The sequence below is a fragment of the Pediculus humanus genome, genomic scaffold (genome assembly GCF_000006295.1).
Source record: "Pediculus humanus corporis 1103172107627 genomic scaffold, whole genome shotgun sequence".
Classification (NCBI taxonomy): Eukaryota; Metazoa; Arthropoda; class Insecta; order Psocodea; family Pediculidae; genus Pediculus; species Pediculus humanus.
This window is the reverse complement of record NW_002987240.1, coordinates 7,463-22,225: the sequence shown is the minus strand read 5'-3', so window position 1 is coordinate 22,225 and position 14,763 is coordinate 7,463. Positions and strand designations below refer to the sequence as shown.

The following is a 14,763-nucleotide window of genomic DNA, read 5'->3' as shown; positions in this document are numbered from 1 at the left end:
AAATTAAATTATTTTCTATACTTACATGCAACGGAACTTTTTTACTTTCTGTTACAATAGTTTGCCAATAAGACCATAAGAAAGTAGATAAAAATATATGATAACCCACTAGGTAACACACTAAAAAAATCAATATTAAAAAAATTTAAAAAAAAATTAAATACGTTAGTGTGCAGCTATAAAATAAAATAAAATAATGATTACCCCGTTCAATGTGTGAATCAACGGTGTTTGAAAAAAAAAAAAAAAAAAAAAAAATCAGAAATTAAATTTTAGTATTTAAAAATCATTCAAAAAAAAAATAAAAAACCAAACTTAACGTAAAAAACGTTAAAATTTGATTAAAACAAAAATTTAGGTTGGCTGCCTGTAATTTTCTGCTAGATGTCGTTCTCAGTTTTAAATTTTGAAGTCAAATGTTACTGTTTTGTCCAACTTGTGCCAATGTTTTAGGAGTAGAAGAAGGTGAACGTTCTTTAAGATTTGCTTGTCACACTTGTCCTTACATATTTAACATAGCTCGCAAAGTTAGTAGTCGTTATTATCCACGTCTCAAGGTAAACATTTCTAAATTCCGCTTCCGCGTGCACACTAATACATTTTATTAAAATTATGGTTTTTTTTTTTAAAGTTTACACTATTTATAATATTTATTTTTATTAATATTTTTAGGAAGTAGATGATGTTTTAGGAGGTTCAGCTGCTTGGGAAAATGTAGATTCAACAGAGGAAAGATGTCCTAAGTGCTCACATTCAAGAGCTTATTTTATGCAAATTCAAACAAGATCTGCAGATGAACCCATGACTACATTTTATAAATGTTGTAATCCGGAATGCGGACATAGATGGCGAGATTAAAAACAAAAGCTATCATAATGTTTTTTTCTAGAAAATATCAACACACTAGCAATGTGAATAACCCCTCGATAATTTCAATTTTAGAGGTATCAGCTGCATCCACGGCAGCCAATTTACTTTTCGAAGGGAAAGTAATAGCAATACCTACAGATACAATTTATGGTATTGCTGCTTCTACTCAAAACAATTATGGACTAAAAAAATTATATGAAATAAAAAAAAGAGATTTAAACAAACCCCTGTCTATTTGTGTCAGCGACACATCAGAAATAAAATTATGGGGAGAAACATCTCATTTAAATGAGAGATTACTGGAAGATTTGTTACCAGGACCTGTAACAATTGTTTTAAAAAGAAAAGGCCTTTTAAATTCATTTGTAAATCCAAACACAGATTTAATAGGTATCAGAATACCAAATACTAATTTTGTTCAGGCTTTAAGTAGATTATGTACAGTTCCAATAGCTTTAACCAGTGCTAATATAAGCTTTGAACAAAGTCCAATAGAAATAAATGATTTTATTCATCTATGGCCAAAACTTGATGCTATTTTTGATGGAGGTGTTATCAGTAACTCACCATTACAAAGAGCTGGTTCTACTGTTGTGGATTTAAGTGAACCTGGACATTATAATATTATTCGTGAAGGAAGTGCCTTGAAAGATACATTAGCAACATTGGCTAAATTTAATTTAAAAGTAAAAGTAAAACATTAGTAAATTTAATATAAATTCTGAATTAAATTCAGGAAAATGTATGTTATTTTAAAATAAAACATTTTAAAATATTTATACGTGTATGTCATTTTATATTTTCTTTCCTACCAGTATAAACAAAAAATTTTTTAAATTAAATTAATGATGAAATTCTTATATAACTTGAAGTATTTATATTAAAATAAATTTGCACTGCTTCATCAATTCAAATGTCAATATATTCAATTCAATATCTATTTATTGGATTATACTTTTAAGAACTAGAATTTAACTTAGTTTTAAAATACCAAAAAATTTCAAATATTTTTTCTTTAAATAGATAGGAATATTTTAAACTTTTTATTACTTACGGATGCAAAGTTGTATTGTGTACGCGTAGTAAGACCACCCAATTACCGCACTGAGGAAAAGAACTGGTAAATATTTAACGGCACGTATGCAAAATCCACATCTAACATTTGCTGCAGGTTGGCTTCCTTCGCCTGCAGCCATTAGAAAACAACTACTGCACTACACACATCACAATCGTAAGGTATTGTAATTGAAGGTAATAATTAAGCTTTTTTTAAAAATGTTTTTATACTTTGTAAGTTTCATTTTAGCCAACATAAACAAAATATTTTTTTTCTAATGACACGACAAAAAAATGTATATGATAATATGTTAATATAAAAAAAAAAAAAACAACGTACAAAAAGCAAGACAATTAAACTTAATAAAAAAAAAAATAATAATAAAAAATAACAAAACCAAGCAAATATAAAAAGTAAAAAAAAAAACAATAATTAACGAATTCCATCGTTAGTAATTTTAAACTTAACAAACATTTGAGGAAGATCAATGCTTTTGGTAAGATAAGCTACATTTTCTTTCAAAATTACTCGTTTATGTATGCAATGAGCGTGAACTTGGCCCAAGGCTGGTTTTACTACTGATCTACCCTTCTTTTCAAGTACAGTAGTAAGCTGATTAGTGAGGACAACAGCAAATTTGTATTTATTCGACAGATAATTAAGAGTTTGTAAAATAGACAAAGCTATTTTACCTCTTATTCCTGGTTCTTCAATGTCCACTATTAATGGTGTACTAAAACTATCTATAACTAAAAGTTTAATACTGTTTTCTTTTCTCTGAAAATATTCACCCAAATTTTCAATGACTTTTTGCAAATTTGTCAGTTCGTGTATTTCCAAAATTTTAACTCCCTCTAGTACTTTTTCCAAAGTTAATTTTTTTTCTAAATCATTTTCAGAAGAAAAATTATCAGTAGAAATCATTTTATTAAAATGATCCACCGCAGCTTGAGATATTTGTCGCAACCTTTCTGCATGAAAACCAAAATCGGTTGATATAAAAATGGCTTCTCCTTCGGAACCTCCTAATTCTTTTGGTATTCGAACATCGACACAAAATTGAAGGCACATTTGTGTTTTACCACTACCAGGAGGTCCGCACAGTTCAGTTATTTGCCCTATTGAAAGACCTCCATTTAATAAATTAGTCAATCCCTTGTGAAATAAAAAAATAGGTTGCTCCTGATTTTTTAGAATCTCAGCTGCTGATTCGATTGGAGAAATATTTTGTAATTCCTCTATTTTATTTAAAATCTCATGATTCCTAAATATATCTTCCAGAGAGGGAGGTACTTTTCCATGACGACACAAATACTTTTCAATGTCTTCAATAAATGAAAATCCTAACGATTCAAGTTTTAATTTTGCCGAATCAGGCAAATTCAATATGGTAATAGGCCGCTCCATTTTACTTTAAACTAATCGAATTAAATTAAAAAGTTTTGAAAATTCTTCTGTTGAATATTTTTCAGTTTGAAATAATTTTTTTAAAATGTCTCTTTTCTCGGATTCTTTTTCTAATAAAGCCGTCTTTTTCCTAGCCGCTTTTATAATATTAATAGGAATTCCAGCCAATTTGGCAGCATTAAACCCGTAGGATTTTGGACAAGCACCATCTACAAATTTATACAAAAATGTAACGGTTTCCTCCGAGGGATCTTCTTCATCAGTTTCGACCATGCATGCCATATGGCCTAAAGTTACACTATCAGACTCTTTAAAATCGTCTATGAGAATGTGATAATGAGTTGAAAATAAAGTACGACATCCGCGATGGGAAAGTTCTTTCACGACTGAATAGGCAATTGCCGTGCCATCGTACGTAGACGTACCACGACCTAATTCATCGATTAAAGCGAGAGAAAATTGAGTGGCATTATTTAAAATCATTGATGCTTCGCTGAGTTCGACGTAAAAAGTACTTTCTCCCGCGAGTATATCATCCTTTGCTCCTATGCGAGTGAATATCCGATCAATCGGAATTAATTTACAAGTTTCCGCAGGAACTTTTAAACCCATTTGAGCCATAATTGTAATGAGACCCAATTGACGCATTAAAGTTGATTTACCACCCATGTTCGGACCAGTTAAGAGAACCAAGTTACTAAAGGAATTCGTTCCTAATTTTATATCATTAGGAATAAAACCGTTTTCGACGGAAAGACATGGATGCCTCCCATTTGCGATGTCAATAAATGGCTAAAAAAAATATAAAAAAAATAAACTTACAATTTTGTAATTCGGTTAAAAATAATAATAATAATAGCAATACAAACCTTATTATTTATTTGAGGCTCTGAAAATTCTGGTAAACACATTTCTCCCGGTTCTAAACTACAATATTCGGCCAATGACATTAGAGCATCAAGAAGTGATACGCATTGTATTGCCGTTATCCAATTTTCATACTTATCACTGAATTGAGCGAAAATTCTACGTCTCAAATCTTTTAGTATGTTACTCTTCATGTCTTCAGCTTGTTTAAGTCTTTGTAAAAAAGATTTCGTTTCCGGAGTCGTAAAACGTTTATATCCTTTCCGACAAGACGTAAACTCGTAATTTTCATTTGCTTTTTTGGCTTGCGAATCTGGGACTTCCAGTTGAAAACGATTTTTCTCCGTGCCGTAGTATTTAACCTATTCATTTTAAAAAATGATTATAATACTAAACCTTCTCCTTTGATTTTTATTATTATTTTTTTTTTAAACAAGTTTAACTTACAGATGTTTGAAAAAATTGACATTGTGATTTCAGATATTTATTTGACTCGATTTCTATACTTTTAATTTCCTTCACAACACTATCATACTCTGAATCCACGCCGGACGATACGGGAATAATGCATCCCTCTTTTTTTGCTAAATCGTGATCGAAAGCATTTTTAAAAAAATTTAAATCCTCGGACAAATCTTTGAATTTACCATTCGGAGAAAATAATAAACATTGTCGGAGTAATTCCGAATCCCATTCGAATTCATTTTGTAGAGTTTCAATTAAATTTTGTACTTTTTCAAAACCCGTTAAAGCAGAAAGAAAATCCAATATTTTACGCTTTGAATATAATTTGTCTTCGAAGAAAATAGCTCTACTATCCGGATGAGTTTTACTACGGATTGCATTTCCTTGAGTGTGAATTCTTATGTAAATTGATAAAAAAATTATTATTATTATGTTAAACTCGAAATAATAATAATAATAATAATAATGATAGGATGATTTACTTAAAAGGAAAATGAATACTAACTTTCCCAAAAGTCTTTCCAAATCTGGAACTCCCTTCAACATGGATTTAATTTTTTTTATAACACCTTTTTCTGAAAGCTCTATAATGGCTTTTTGACGCGAAGTAATTCCTGAAATGCTACACAATGGAGTACAAATCCACTGTCTCAATAATCTTTTACCCGTGAATGTACAACAGTGATCTAATTTTTCCAATAATGTTCCGTGTTTTTCCCCATTCGAATTATTTATAACTTCTAAATTTTCTAAAGTTAAACTATCCAAAATCTGAAAACATTTTTTGTTTTTGTTTCATATCATTATTTTCAATATTAATTTTAATTATAATATTTTAATATTACCATGTATCTTCCTAAATCTACTGACGTAGCCATGTTCGTTTCAAAATTAACTTCTGATATTTTATTAATCGGGGTGTAAATTTCAAATTTTTGCATGGCCAAAAGTTGTTGATCCAGAAAACATTGTTTTAAATACCAAACGCAAGCTCCCAATGCTTTGATAGCCAATTCACCATCCTCAGAAGGACTCAATCCTAGAGAATCAGCTGAAAAATTTTATGCTATATTAGTACATTTTAATAATAATAATAATAATAATAAATAAAATTTTTACAATTAAAGTCTGCATGTCACAACAACAAACTTTTTAAACTCATGATTTATTTACCAGGGTTAAGAAATTTTTTGATAGCGTCCGGCCATTTTGTTCCATTTTCATTTGGTTTGGTAAAATGATTTTCTTCAGCTAACGTACTTAAAGTTTTAGAAGCAGACCAAAATTCAGTTTCTGCAGCCAAAGGTTCTTGAAGGACAGAATTAAATGCACACTTTAATAACTGCATTGTCTTTCCGGATAATTGATACTTTTCATATAATATCTAATAATTATTTTAAATAAATTTATTTTTTAATTAAAGTAAATATATTTATTAATCAAACCTAAATATTTTAAAACAAAAAAAAAAAAAAACCTGAACAGGAGGATGATGTGATAAAACAATACGAAGACGAGACAAAAATTTATCATCATTGAACTGGCCTAAATGAAAAGTTCCAATTGATGTATCGATAAAGCAAACTCCAAATGCAATATTACCAGAATTATCAGTCTGAAATTTTTTTTATTTATTTTTTATAAACAAAATGTTTTTAAATAATGTAAAAAAGTAATTTCTATAAATATACCTTTTCAGCTAAAGCGAATAAATAATTTGTTTCATATTCTTTGGCTTCTCCATCGATAAAACTAAAAATTTGGGTACCTTTCGTTGTAACCTGACAAATTTCTCTATTTACAACTTTATCAAATTTTGTCACTTTCGATTGATGTTTACATCTTTCCGTCATCATTTCTGGAGTTTCAGTTTGTTCAACTCTTGCTACCTTATAACCTTTTTGTACTAAAATAGTGGAAAATCTTCCATATGATATTTCTGGAAATCCAGAATGAGCAAAATCTCCTTTCATAAATGTTAATGATAATTCATTGACACCTATTACTGCATCCATGTGATATAATTCATAAAATTTTCCAACTTTGAAAAATAATATACAATCATAATGATCTGATTTTAATTCCCACCACTGTCTGACAGCCTTTTACATAAAAATAGAAAAAAAAAAAATTTTTTTTTTTAAATGATAGAAATTTTTTTTTATTTTAAAACAAAATTTTACTTACCGGCGTGGCTTTGGCTTTGAAATCTTCTGGAACATAAAGAGTTTTTTTATCATAATCTGGATGATCCGGTCTTCTTTTTTTCTTATCCATTATGTTTTCAGGTTGAAGAAAAGAAAACTTTAAATGAGGCCAGTCATCTAACTTTTCTTCATCAGGTTTTTTAGAATTGCTAGTCAGTGCTTGCTGTAAAGAAAATTTAAATTGTTAAATTATGTTCAAATAATAAAGTTTAATATTTATCCAATTTACTTACATTTTTAAAATGTGACAATTTAGATTTTACCGAAGGAGTAGTGGGAGTTGAAGGTATAGTTGTATTAAAGCATGTTTTTTTACTTTTATTTTTAAATGACTGATTTCTTTTTCTTTTGACTCCTTTTGGTGGTGTTTCTTCAATTTCTTCTTCTTCTTCTTCCTTGCATATTTCACTTAAATTAGAATCATCTCCAGAGGATTCATCCTCATCTTCTGTTTCTTCTTTATCTAAAAGCATAAATAAAATGTGACATTAGGAAGTTTAAAGAAAAAAAGCTTTGGTAATTACAAGTAAGATTTCAAATTATAAATACATACCAGGTTTATATTCATCCTCGGAATTATCACTGTCAAATACAAAAACTTTTCTTTTCTTTTTGGGAGTTTTTTCATCACCATCAACATCACTATCCAAATCATTTTTATCAGTATCTAAAAAGTTTTCTATTAATTAGGTTAGGTATTTTAAATTAAGTTTTAAAGTGTTATGATTTTCACGAAAGTAATAATTTCATTTTTAAACACATTTATAAATTTAATACCTTGCAATGAATCATCAAGCTTATTTTCCTCTGAAAAAGAATGATTGTTAAAATCAACTAACAAATTGGCTCTATCCTTAATATCAAGATGATATGCTTTGTCTGCTTGTACACATGCTTCTTTTAAATTTTCTTCATCTATTTTTTTACAATCTTTCGGATGCCTTTTATTAGAATTCAATGAGTATTTTTCAATATCTCTAGAAATTGTATTAAGAATGTTACATTATTTATAAAGAAAATAAAAAAATAAGAAAAAAATTATTACTTTTTTAAAACCCAAGCTCTGGTTGGTGGATTATCAAAAAATTGAACATGAACTTCGCCTCCTCTGATATGCTTTTTTGTTTTTGGATGCTGACATACCAAACTCGGCCACCAAGGATAACCCTCTAGTTTAGCCCAGACAAGTTCACATATTTCAAAATCTTAAAAAAAAAAAAATAAGAAACTCAAATAAATTTAACGTTTTTAATTACATTTAATAAAACTTTTTTTTAAATTTAAATTTTAAATCAGACTATCATGTCCAACACTAACCTTTTCCATTTTGTACTGGTTTTTTCGGCGTTTTAAAATTATCCGCCTTTTCTACACATTTTTGGTTTTGATTCTCCGATCTAGGAGAGGTAACTTTTTGAAAAAAATTTAATAATGTAGGCTGTTTGGCCATTGATAAATTTAAAACTATAAATTACTTAAAATAGACCGGCCATCCTTTTAATTTAGAGTACTATAAACTTTCCCTCTAAAAATGCGAGCGAATTTTTTCTAATGCCACGAATTGTTGTCATAAGGTACTCTACGACGAGCAAGACATAAAAAAGTTAAAAAATTATTTTATTCTAATCGATTTATATTAAAATGTCTCTTTGGTGCGAAAAATATCGCCCTTCTAATTTATCAAAATTAGATTATCATTTAGATCAGGCCAAGCAATTAAAGAATTTGGTAAGTTGTAATATATTAAAAAGCTTAAAACATTAAAGCATGTACGTATTCTTATAGATCTACCTTTTTCATTTTAGATTAACAAGGGAGATTTTCCTCACTTGCTAGTATACGGAACGCCAGGATCGGGTAAAAAAACTCGAATAATGTGTTTACTCAAAGAATTATATGGTCCCGGTGCTTGGAAGTTAAAAACTTGTCAGATGAACTTTACAACTCCTTCGAATAAAAAAATAGATATAATGACACTTAGTAGTAATTATCATATTGAAGTAAATCCATCAGATGTTGGAATTTATGATAGAGTTGTTATTACAGAGTTAGTTAAAAAAACAGCCTCTACCTATCAGCTTAATTCATCAAAGCAAAAGAGTTTTAAAAGTAAATGAAATATTTTGACAAAACCACAGAAAATTTAAAATTTTTCTTTATGTTTAAAATTCATCATCATTATTATTATTATGTTAAAAATTATCAAAACTAATTAATGTAAATTTTTTAGTTTTACTTTTACAAGGGATTGATGAATTAACAGCTGATGCCCAGCATGCTCTTAGAAAAACAATGGAAAATTACAATGTGACATGTCGTTTAATTCTTTGTGGCAATTCTATTTCGAATATAATTCCTGCTATTAAAAGTCGTTGTCTTCATATTAGAATACCAGCTCCCAGTTATGAAGACATATGTAAAATATTATTATTTATTTGCAAAAAAGAAGGAATTCAATTGCCTGAAACTTTAGCATATAACATAGCTAGAAAAAGTGACAGAAATTTAAGAAGGGCAATTTTAATGTGCGAAGCATGTAGAGTGCAACAGTATGTTTAAAATTACTTTCAAATGTGATTCTCATTTAATCAAATCATTTTTTAAAAATTTCTTTTTTTTTTTAATGCAGATTTCCCTTAACAGAAAATCAAGAAGTTGTTGATTTAGATTGGCAAATTTTTTTAAAAGAAACTGCAAGATTAATTGTTGCCAAACAAACACCGGAAGCACTTTATGAAGCAAGAGGAAGAATTTATGAATTAATTGTACATAAGATTCCTCCTTCAGTAATTTTTAAAGTAAATTTTTTGTTTAAAAAAAAAAAATGCTTAATTTTAACTTTTTCTTTTTCATATCACTGTAAGTGAAAAACTTTAAGTAATTATTATTATTTATATTTTTTTTTTACAGGGATTATTAGTCGAGCTCGTTAAAAATTGTGATATGAATATTAAAATGGAAATAGCTGAGGCAGCAGCACATTATGAACATTTAATGCATAAAGGCTCTAAAGTTATTTTTCACATTGAAGCATTTATTGCTAAATTTATGTTAATTTATTCTAAATATTTACAAAATTCAATGTCCGATTTATTTTAATTATCGTCACACATAATTCAATAAAATATTTATTTTTCACAATAAATTCTTTTTTCTTTTTTTTTTTTTTCTTTCTCCTTTAAAAGTAAAAAAAAAATTAGTAATAAAATTTTATTTGTTTTGGTTTTTCCCGATAAGAAAACAAATTATTTTTTTTTATGAAATCCGGTAAAAAAAAAATTAAATACGAGTTTGAAAACCGCGATAAATAAACAATTTACGTCGACCTTATTTTTTTTTACAAACAAAAAAAAAATTTGTTGTTGTTAATTATATTGTAAAGTATAAAAAAATTATATTTTTCTCTTGTTTTTTTTTTGTTTAAATAAAAGAATAAATCTTGTTGTGTCTGTGTGTTATTAATATTATTATTTATTTATTTTATGTATATTATTATTTTTATAATACATATATATCGTCGGAAAAATTTAAACTTGTAAAACAATATCGTTATAAAAAAAAACATTTTTATATATTAAAAAAATTCATTTTTAATAAGTCAATATAGTTTTTATGAAAAAAATTCTCGTTTGGAATTCATTTTACATAAATTTGAACAAGGAAAAAAAAATATAAATAATGGAAATTTTTATATCCTTTTTCCATTTAAAAAAAAAAAAACAAATTTAAATTATTAAATGACACTGGAATGATGAACGTCTCAAATATAATTTTTTTTTTTAACAGCCATCAACAAAATTTTAACGTTAATAATAATAATAATAATAATTTTTTAATATAAATAAATAACAAAAAATTGATGGAATGTTTTATTTTATTTTATTATGCTACTCTCAACTTATCCTTTTTCTATTCTATTCTATAAATCATTTCATAAAAAAAAAAAAAAAAAATGGTAAATGAAAAATAAAATAAAAAATTTTCTTATACTTAATACTACTAATACTATTTTTTTATTTAAATTCATTAAATTGACTTTAAGTGAAAAAAAATGCATCACCGATTAAAATGTTTCCCCCCTCCCCCCTCCCCCCTACGACCGTGGAAATATCAATTTTCATTGAAAATATTTTTATAAAAATACAAAAAAAAAAAAAAAAAAAAAACAAAAAACAAAACGAAAGGAAAAAGCAGAAGACAAAATATTACGACGTGTGTGAAATACGATGATTCTTTCAAAAATACAAACGTCTCTTTTTTTTTTTTTTTTTTTCTTGAAAACCGAGAGAGTATTAAATTATACTTATTATTATTATCATTATCATTATTATCATTTTCAGGTATTTTCAATTTTTACATGTGTCTTGTGTTTCCAAAATTGATTCCGCTTTGAGTGGCACCTTTGTTGCTACCATATTGAAGGCTTATTATTGAATTACCCGCTTTTAATTGTTCTTCGGTGAAATGACGTTCGTTCTTTTCAGCTTCTTTTGGTCCTATCGTCGGTTTCCCATATTTACCCATCTGCAATAATAATAATAATAATAATAATAATAATAATAATAATAATAATAATAATAATAATAATAATAATAATAATAATAATCGACGTTTTCGAATGATTTTTTTTTTCCTTTCGAAAGTTAATCGACACACACACGACGACCTCGAATGAGATTCTTATCGGTTCACACAACGTTCTTATCACCACCGTTCACACAACAAACCCACCACCGCCCACCACTCACCGCCATCTTGTTTTCTTCGTTTCCTATTTAAATTACAAAAAAAAAAAAAATAGAAAAAAAATCCAATTTTACCTTTCTTCCTAAAGATTGCAAACAGGTAACGACGGAATTAAGGTTTTGCCTTTCCCACAAATCGACCGTTTGAAATGTTTCTTGTTCAGGTACGCCCATTTTTCGTGCCGTTTCCAAAAAGTTGTTTATGTTTTCCATACATTTAAACGCTAATTTTCCTTCGTTTATTTTTTTCACCGATCCCGGTTCTATAGAATTGACCAATCTGGAAAATTATTTAAAAAAAAAAACCGTAAAATAAAATCATTATTCCTACTTTCCCCTCCCCTTCTCCCTCTCCCCTCATGCAACTCCCCCCCTTCGTTTTTTTTCTTTTTCCTCAACGTTATTTCAAATATAAATGTGACGTCATCAATTATTTAATATTTCATTTGCGCGTGCGAAGAACATCATTCTCATTTATGGCGCGAAGACAGAAAAAAATAAATAAATAAATAAAAAATTGCAAAATAATATTTTTTTTTTTTTTGCAAAATCGGGTAAATAATTAATAAATAATCTTGTTCAGGCATTTTTTTTTTTTTTTTTAACTCGAAAAAGAATGAATCGTTCCTTCCTTCTTTTAATTTTTTCTTGACGCATAAAAAAAATTACGCACACACACACACGATGGAAATGACTTTACGAAACCAGGATATGTCTTTCTATCACTTTTTTTTTTACCACAAACAACAAACAGACAAACGTGATAATGTCACTAACCTTACGGTATCATACAGATTAAAACAAAAAAAAAAAAGGAAATTACAATTAACCGTTGCGTAATGTACTACTTAAAAAAAAAAAGGGAACCGGAGTCGTGTCGTGGCACCAGATTTAGGTGGTTTATATATATTACTTGAGGCACTCATTATTTTCCCTCCTAATTGCATTTATAGTAGTATAGCCGAGGAATAAGTTTAGAAAAAGATGTATGCTTTTAAAAACTCATTTCATTTAAAAACTTCCTTCGAAGGAAAGATAGATAGATAGATAGATAGAAAGAGAGAGAGAGAAATATACATTTTCACTTCCTATCATCATTATTGCACGAGTCGTCGACGGAAATCTCTCTCTCTCTCTCTCTCTCTCTCTCTCTCTCTCTCTCTCTCTCTCTCTCTCTCTCTCTCTCTCTCTCTCTCTCTCTCTCTCTCTCTCTCTCTCTCTCTCTCTCTCTCTCTCTCTCTCTCTCTCTCTCTCTCTCTCTCTCTCTCTCTCTCTCTCTCTCTCTCTCTCTCTCTCTCTCTCTCTCTCTCTCTCTCTCTCTCTCTCTCTCTCTCTCTCTCTCTCTCTCTCTCTCTCTCTCTCTCTCTCTCTCTCTCTCGACATTATATTTATCGAAAGAACGTGTCATCCCATTTCGAATTTCGATATAAAAATCTCTCGATCGATATTTTTTCGATCTCTCGATTCACATTTTAACCATCCATACATATATATTTTAAAATTTTTTCTGTACCTGCAAAGTAGCGTTCCGTCTTTTAAAGTTTCGAAAAAATTATCCATGTCTCCGGAAACGTCGATATTTTCACTCGTTATCATTTTTATCCATTCTAAACATTCTTGAGCCAATGCTTCGCTGTATTTTGCATTCACCTGGAAAAATCGGGAAAATTTATTTTTTAATGATTTTTTAACTTCTCCGATTTCCGTCATTTTTTTTTTATTTTAAAATTTCGTTTCCGTTTCTTTTTCCCCCTACGATTAAATTCTTACGACTAACCGTACCGAATGTAAACTTATTAGAAACCGTGACAAACAAATTTATCCCTTTTTAGATAAAAAGGTATAATAATGCCTGATAATAGAGTAAAATGATAAAAAAAAAATTTTTTTAAAAGTTCGATAGTAAATATTTACTTATGAATTATTTTGCGTACTCGAATTCTATCACGAATATTTTTTTTTTTTTTTTTTTTAACTAAAAAACGTAATTTACAAAATCATTATTATTATTGTTTTCTTTCTTTCAAAATAAAAAAAACGACCCGGGGAATTTCAAGTACGAAAATATAAAAAAAAATTAAACTTGCTTCTCGCAAGGGCAAAGCAAACAACCTATTAGAGTAGAATTTCTGAAATTTAAAACTCTCTGAGGTAATAAAATTCATATTTTTGCAAATACTAAAAAAAAAAAAAATCTCATGGAAAACCTTTCAGGTTCGTTTTTGAAACGAATAATTTTCTTTTGCACCGCTGCATAATCATTTCCACAATTTTCGCGGTGCTCGAGAATTAATTCAAAGTTTCCTAACCGAATTTTTTTCATTTTTTGAAAAATGAATCCGCGAAAAAAATCCACGGTTCCAAGCCTTGTTTGAGTCCTGCTAATAATAATAATAATAATAATTATTTACATCGAAATCATGGGTACCTTCGCCGAAGGTAATTCCTAATGAAGAATTATATTACTACTCCAACCTAAACTTCCGTCGTCTCCCCTCCTCTCTAATGTTCTTTTGATTTACAATGGAAAAACTATGATGATGATGATGATGATGATGATGATGATGATAACATTCATCCACATCCAAATTTAAAACATTTATCACGTGATAAATTACGATTTATTTTTTTAGGTAGGAACGACGTAGGAAAACAACGTGCAAATCGATCAGTGTGTTTATAAAAAAAAAAAATGATGATGATGATTTATTCTTTTATTCCGGGGTGTAGGCCATACCTAAAACCTTGACTTACGTTTTCGAAACCGCTCGCTCACTTATTCCTCTCATTCCTTTTTTTCCTTATTTTTTTTCTTTTTGGATTCGAAATTTCCAGTTAATCAAAGCTTGGTTGATTTTGCTAGAATTTTGACCTTCATTTTTCTATTTTCAATAAAATATTTTTATTAATAAAATCAATCATCTCGCCTTTGATAAAAATAATATTTTATATTAAAATTTTTCTACGAAATAAATAATTTATTATTATAAATAATAATAATAATAATAATAATAATAATAGCAGTAAATTTCCAGTTTTATTATCAAAAACAAACCAACCGTAAATCTAACTGTTTTCATTAAGAAAAAAAAAAAAAAAAAAGAAATAGACGCCTTAACAAAATATATTAAAATATTTCCTCCTC

General features: G+C 28.2%; 6 protein-coding genes across 6 annotated transcripts in view; 3 read left to right on the top strand and 3 right to left on the bottom strand.

Moving 5' to 3' along the window:
• Positions 1 to 416: 416 nt before the first annotated feature.
• Phum_PHUM253550 (DNA-directed RNA polymerases III 12.5 kDa polypeptide, putative) lies at positions 417 to 858 on the top strand (the record flags this gene model as incomplete). The annotated part of the gene is made up of 2 exons (XM_002426387.1): positions 417 to 557; positions 673 to 858. 2 exons carry the CDS (start codon positions 417 to 419, stop codon positions 856 to 858), a joined length of 327 nt encoding a protein of 108 aa, XP_002426432.1.
• A 17-nt stretch (positions 859 to 875) lies between these two features.
• Positions 876 to 1,994, top strand: Phum_PHUM253540 (uncharacterized protein; the record flags this gene model as incomplete). The annotated part of the gene is made up of 2 exons (XM_002426386.1): positions 876 to 1,509; positions 1,894 to 1,994. 2 exons carry the CDS (start codon positions 876 to 878, stop codon positions 1,992 to 1,994), a joined length of 735 nt encoding a protein of 244 aa, XP_002426431.1.
• Positions 1,995 to 2,359: 365 nt separating this feature from the next.
• On the bottom strand, positions 2,360 to 3,334 carry Phum_PHUM253530 (uncharacterized protein; the record flags this gene model as incomplete). Its single annotated transcript, XM_002426385.1, has 2 exons — positions 2,360 to 2,670; positions 2,692 to 3,334. 2 exons carry the CDS (start codon positions 3,332 to 3,334, stop codon positions 2,360 to 2,362), a joined length of 954 nt encoding a protein of 317 aa, XP_002426430.1.
• Positions 3,335 to 3,340: 6 nt separating this feature from the next.
• Positions 3,341 to 8,323, bottom strand: Phum_PHUM253520 (uncharacterized protein; the record flags this gene model as incomplete). The annotated part of the gene is made up of 14 exons (XM_002426384.1): positions 3,341 to 4,126; positions 4,204 to 4,563; positions 4,649 to 5,063; positions 5,172 to 5,437; positions 5,512 to 5,717; positions 5,840 to 6,050; positions 6,144 to 6,281; positions 6,358 to 6,768; positions 6,854 to 7,036; positions 7,107 to 7,321; positions 7,427 to 7,540; positions 7,651 to 7,850; positions 7,919 to 8,078; positions 8,191 to 8,323. The coding sequence occupies 14 exons, from the start codon at positions 8,321 to 8,323 to the stop codon at positions 3,341 to 3,343; spliced, it is 3,798 nt and encodes a 1,265-aa protein (XP_002426429.1).
• Positions 8,324 to 8,514: 191 nt separating this feature from the next.
• On the top strand, positions 8,515 to 9,972 carry Phum_PHUM253510 (Replication factor C subunit, putative; the record flags this gene model as incomplete). The annotated part of the gene is made up of 5 exons (XM_002426383.1): positions 8,515 to 8,601; positions 8,679 to 8,982; positions 9,104 to 9,422; positions 9,503 to 9,671; positions 9,784 to 9,972. The coding sequence occupies 5 exons, from the start codon at positions 8,515 to 8,517 to the stop codon at positions 9,970 to 9,972; spliced, it is 1,068 nt and encodes a 355-aa protein (XP_002426428.1).
• Positions 9,973 to 11,226: 1,254 nt separating this feature from the next.
• Phum_PHUM253300 (myophilin, putative) overlaps positions 11,227 to 14,763 on the bottom strand; it is a gene marked incomplete at both ends in the record, with an annotated part of 8,692 nt that continues 5,155 nt past the window's right edge. The window contains 3 exons of the mRNA XM_002426382.1: positions 11,227 to 11,397; positions 11,694 to 11,898; positions 13,132 to 13,268. Of these exons, the coding sequence (XP_002426427.1) occupies positions 11,227 to 11,397; positions 11,694 to 11,898; positions 13,132 to 13,268 (513 nt within the window). The remainder of the gene's footprint in view (positions 11,398 to 11,693; positions 11,899 to 13,131; positions 13,269 to 14,763) is intronic.